This window comes from Haplochromis burtoni, unplaced genomic scaffold (genome assembly GCF_018398535.1).
Source record: "Haplochromis burtoni strain Fernald_Lab_line unplaced genomic scaffold, NCSU_Asbu1 Contig_367, whole genome shotgun sequence".
Classification (NCBI taxonomy): domain Eukaryota; kingdom Metazoa; phylum Chordata; class Actinopteri; order Cichliformes; family Cichlidae; genus Haplochromis; species Haplochromis burtoni.
In genome coordinates, this window is record NW_024582728.1 from 861 (window position 1) to 6,985 (window position 6,125).

Sequence of the window (6,125 nt, forward strand, 5' to 3'; positions counted from 1 at the left end):
GGCTACAAATAGCCCACACTAGTAATTCAGTAGATGTTTAAAAAGAGACGTTACTTGGTGTTACAAAACAACTCTTTCAGTGGGCCAAATTGGACGTTCGAAAGTGACATATTAAAGATGTCACTACACTCATTTTATGTAGTGGGGATGCTATGGCCGTGTATCACCTTCCAAAGTCATAATGATAAAACCATCAAAACAAATATCCATTATCACTATTATCATTTTGAACTGTTGCAGGGAGCCACCATCTTTCCTAAACTTGACCTAAAAAATGCTTACCACTTTGCTTGCATTGAGGAGAGAGATGATTACAGAACTGAGACGTTTTGAAAGTCATATCATGCCATTTGGTCTCAGTAATGCTCCCGCTGTTTATCAGGTCCTTGTTAATAATGTACAATTCATGACTACCTGAATTGTTGTGTTTTTGTTTGTCTGGATGATCTCCTCATTTTTTCCAGCAAACTGTCTGAACATGAACCTCAAATCCATCAAGTGTTGCAGTGTTTGCTGGAAAATAAGCTTTATGTCAACGATGAGAATTGCAAATTCCGTGTTACAGTTTCTTTCCATTGTTGTGAAAGAGCACATCAAAGCTGACCCTGCAGACTTTCAAGCTGTTTTGGACTGACCCATTCTACAACTTGTAAACATCTCCTGGGGTTTGACACTGGTTTACCTCAAACCTGCTCATTCTGTTGCCCTCTCCAAATTCCCTTCTGCCCCAGAAACAGCTCAGCTCTTAGTGGACCATGTCTTCTGTCTTCATGTGATGCCTCTGGACATTGCCTCCAACTGTGGGCCATGGTTTACATCATGAGTTTGGAAGGAGTTCTGCTCTATTCTAGGTGCCCAGGCAAGCCTCTCTTCTGGTTCTCACCCACAGACTAACCGATAAATCAAAAGGCCAAATCAGGAGTTGGAAGCAGCTCTCAGTCGTGTTGCTTCTTTAAACCAGTCCACCTAGAGCACATAACATACCTGGTAGAATACGTCCATAACTCCATAATATCCCCGGCAACTGGTCTCTCATTTGAGGCATCCCTTGGTTGTCAGCCACCACTGTTTACCACCACAGAACATGAGGTTTTGTTCTGTCTGTTCAACATCATTTTCGTCATTATCACAGCAACCCACGCTGCACTGTTATGGACGAAGGAGCAAAACAAACAACTGGTGGACTGTTGTTGCACTCCTGATCCAAACTACCTGCCCAGTCAAAAGGTTTGGCTTTCTACTAAGCACACATCTCTTAAGACCGACTCCAAGAAACTCACTCCTGGTTACTCTGATTCTTTTGAAAGAGAAGCTCAAAAGGATCAATGTCTACTTGTTTAAGGTTACCTCTCAACATGAAGATATAATATAATCCATGTATATCAACTAAAACCCAGTTTCTCCAGTCTCAAGGCAAGAAACCAACCAATTTAAATAAACTACCAATTTTGGTTAAAGGGTTAAATGGTTAAATATTCATCCAGAATTATATCAGAAGCTTGCTGGCTCTCACAAACGTCTGGTCAAGGTACGACTTGCTAAATGAAATTAAATCAAATATTGGGGGAGGTATGTGTATATAATTTTGACTGTGCGGATTAGAGAAAATAAAAAATAAATTCAAACTTGTGCACCCAGTTCTTGTTTGTCAACGTTAAACATTCCATCCCATAAAAAGAACAGTTCAATAAAATCATTAAAAGCATCAGAGTTCATGCCCATGATGAGTTTATGTGAACATCTGACCACAACTACGTGTGTCAGAATTGACAGCACAAATCAGTCAGTCTTGACAGGAGAAGGGAAAGAATGTGTGAAGATTTACCTCATCAAAGTGTCGGAGGTAATATGCAACAATGTAAGACAGAAGACTTTTCATGCCGTCCTGCATGCGGAAAGAACACACATAAATTTAGAGGAGTGAAGATGGCAATCAAACAGCATCATTATACAATTTTCCATTAATGCACTGGTCATAACTACATGGCTATAGAAAGAGTGAGCAGGAAAAAAAGACACAACAGAAACAGAAATATACCAATATACCAAGACCAAGAAATATACTAAGTCTGTCCTAAAAGTCTGCTGAAGTTCTCATTATCATGATTAACTCCTGTCAATATTTTTATTGCTTTTTTTTGACACCATTTCAATTGTCTTTCCATACTCTAAGGATCATTCTTGTGACCAAAATTGCCCTCACTTTCATTGCCACAAAACTGTATTTGGATGCAGTGGGAAAGACTGATTGGTCTCTAAGTAAACATAACCTTGGTGATATTGTTATTTCAAACATAACAATTTACCTATCTCAATGTAGAGCTTTTTTCCCTGAAAAAGCTAAATCTGCTTACATTCTTGAATAGCATTTGTATATGTTCCTGTACCTGATTTCCAACATAGGTCATTGGTTGTTACACTGCGCCTATAAAATTTAGAAGGGGTAAAATAAATCCTATGTATTAATTTAAATTATACTAATTTTTGCTGGGCTTTTTGTGAATTTATCAGGATTTGAGAGTATTCTACTCCTGTTTTATATCAAAGCCTAAGTCCGTTTGTTAAATGATCCTCAGGTTATTAAAGTAATTATTTGCTAAGTATTTTATAAAACACAGCTGCCTTATACTTCATGTAAGAAAGATCCAGAAAGTCCCTCACTGGGGACTTTAAATTGGCTTTTAACATTTTAATCTCAAATATCTACAAATATCAGTTGTAGATATTTCAAAAACGTCACGACTCAAAGGTCCAATTTTATGCTTGCCCCTCTTTCAAGCTATTGTATCCAATACAACCCTCATCTGTACAACAGGACTGTTAAAGAAAAAATCTTCTCTATTAGTAACTGTGTCATGTAAGAGAACACCCCACAATTGAAACAGGCTTACTAATTCCTTTTCAATTTTGATCCAGCTTAATTTAGAATAATATCCTCTACCATGTTTAGACCCATTCCTCTTGACCTGTGGGAGTATTTCTACAGGCAACATCACTGAGACATAGTTGAACTACCATTTTAATCACAGTAATTTTTTTCCACAAAATAAAATTCCATTTTTAATTAATAATCTAGATTTATTATTTATTTTAGTAGGTTTTGTAATTGAGGTACTAATTTTTCCAAACCCGGGTTTAAAATAATCCCTAAGTATTTCAAAGCTGAAGATAACCAGTTGAAACTTAATAGAGCAACATTTTTACAGGAGCATGACACTGATATAGGCATACATTTAGATTTGCGCCAGTTATTTTACAGTTAAGATCCTAAATGCATTCAATCGAAGGCAACAAAAGGATCCCAGTGCAGGATTTAGGAGATGAAATGTAAAGTCAAAGGGTATATTTATTAAAGAACTCCTCATCAAAGGTGTCAGCTGAGCTGAACAATTCAAGATTACACGGCTCAATGAATATTAACTTTTATTCAGTAAGTTGTAGTTTATTACCTCATAATGGACTACACACATAACATTAGAGTAAGCTTCTATTAAACTGCATTGCTGAATACTGTGAATATATTACATTTAAAAGGCATGGATGCAATCTACAGGACCAAGACTCTTTATTTTAGGATACAGGGACAAAATTATACTTTGTTTTCAGCATTCTGGTTACTTACACTGCTTTTTACATCTTTAAGTTTGGGCAGGATGTCAAGGCTGAAACCATCAGCTTGGCCTCTGGTTCGATTGCCACCATTCATGAAGTTACCAAAGGCCAGAATCAGACCTAGAATCTTCTTCACTGTTTCACTGTCCTGTATTACCTGTAAAACGAGATCAAACAGACAGAAAGAAGAAATCATGTGACTGTACTGATTATACATTAGGTAGAATTATTACTTTTCACAATTTTGAAAGCATTTATTCAACAAGAAACACTTTTCAGGCTTTTACGCTGCACTGCTTTTTTTATACGCGCTGCCTTGCACGCTGAAAGTTGTTCTGTTTAAGTTTCCTCATTTCTGACTTTATGCTAATAATGAAAACACCTTTTCATGAATGTTTATTATTCATTATCCTGAAACAAATGATTCATAACCAGATATAATAGCCCTGTTCTTAAACTATATAAATCTATGGGTATATACATGGACTTGGAGCATGTTTGTCCAAACTTCAAAGATTTGGACATATATGCATACATGGGTATGCAGTTATTGTGTTTTGCTCTTCACAGTTTGACTCACCTTGCATACCCTCTGCAGTGTGTCCAGTTTTCTTGTGATAGATGACATGCACTCACAAAAGCTGGACTGGAAAAGGATGCAGAAAACTCTACTGTTGAAATTTGGGATCAAGGTGAGCTGGTAGAGAAATCTTTAATGCAGAAGAAGCAGAAAGAGCATAGCATTAGGGGTAGTTTTTCGTGATCGATTTATCGATTTAAATTGATTCTGGCTTGAATAACGTGATATCGATTCATTAAAATCCTGAATCAATTTTTAAATATAAATTTATTTTGCCCGAAACTGCAAAATCTCAGGTTAAACCTTACAAAATTTCTACAACCACCAAACAGCTAAAACAGTATATAAGAGCAGGTACACAGATTCTGCACAAAGAGGTAAACACAAAACACGGACCCGAAGCATCCGAATCAGACAGCATGTACACGGACACGCCGTTGGGGCTGAAAGCCGACAGCTCACTGATTTTGAAGCGTCGGCGGGCGCTTTGTGTTTACGTCCTTTTTGTCCTAGATTCTGAAGCTGCAGGTTTTATCTCTCTCCAAACAATATTGACTTAACCAGCAGCCAAAGACAATCCAAACTACGCTTCACATTTCGCTTCACATAAACATCGTCACGAATTTCCTCTTACTTTTGCTGTTTTGCTTCCACCACGATAAAATCACAGGAATTTCCCATCTAAAAATCTCTGTTTTTTGCATTATCCGCTTACTTATTATCCACCAGCCGCTGTTTTTTTTTAACTTACTTCCGACAAGAAAGCCTCAATTCTGCTGTTCAATACTGAACAAATGTAAACAAATTATGCAAAATTGCAAAATGCTTAGCTGTGTCTCTAATCAATCCTCTGTAACTTTGCTCTGCTTCACTTCGTTTTTGACTGCACAATATTTTTAAGGTCATCTGCTATAAAAACCCAGACCAGGAAAGTCGCCTTCATGTTTTTCTGTGTTTTATCCTCAGTTACTTTGACACAAAGGCCTCTGCTGTGATGCTCACACCTTTGATAAAGTCTCACAAGTGTCAGCTTTCTTTTTATAGATATAAAAATATCGCTATGTACTGATAAGTGATCAGAATTATAATATTTCTGACTGTCTGAGGCAAAATTTCCCCGATTCAAATCAAATCGAATTGAATCGAACCGAATCGTGGATCGAATCGATTCGGGACCTTGTGAATCGGAATTGAATCGATTCTAGAAATCAGTGATGATACCCAGGCCTACATAGCATTTACAGTACCTATATAATTACTTGTAAACTTGGTCCAACCCTGCCCTTATATACTAACAAGTGAGAATATTTAATATTTAATTTGTCCAAGAATCTTGTGTTTGAGATGCGTATCAGTGTTTTAGTTTTGCAGGTAAAGGCAGAGGATTCAGTGCTGAACTTTGGAAGTCTTGTGTATCCTGCCCTGTTTCAGATTATCTGGCTGGCATTTAAGGATTCAGCAAATAATAACAATAATATCTATCAATTCAATTCAATTCCACACATTCTCTTTCACTTATCCTTAACCGGGTTGCGGGGGGCTGGAGCCTATCAGAGCTGTCACAGAGCGAGAGGTGGGGTGCAGGTCATCAGTCTATCACAGGGATAACACATAGAGACGGACAATCACTCACATTCACACCTATGGGCAATTTAGAATCACCAGTTCGCCAGTCCAGATTAATATACAGTATTACTCCTAACTACAGTTTTTAAAACTCTGCAACTTCCATTCTAACCAACATGGCATTGTCCCTGAGAGGCAAGGGACAGGACCCAAACAGGATCACAATAAAGATAAAGGCGAGAACTTTGCTAGACCCGCCCCTGCCCAGTTACCAGCCGTCAGCTACATAGAAAAGGATCCTGATGTTATTTGTCTCTCAGAAACAGTTCATAACTTCCCTCCAACTTATTCATGTCACCTAAAAGGT

At 37.6% G+C, this 6,125-nt stretch overlaps 1 protein-coding gene across 1 annotated transcript in view; it reads right to left on the reverse strand.

Annotated features, from left to right (window-relative positions):
* Positions 1 to 3,622: 3,622 nt before the first annotated feature.
* fmn2b (formin 2b) overlaps positions 3,623 to 6,125 on the reverse strand; it is a gene marked incomplete at its 3' end in the record, with an annotated part of 45,981 nt that continues 43,478 nt past the window's right edge. The window contains 2 exon segments of the mRNA XM_014340414.2: positions 3,623 to 3,769; positions 4,193 to 4,322. Coding sequence (XP_014195900.1) covers positions 3,623 to 3,769; positions 4,193 to 4,322 — 277 coding nt within the window.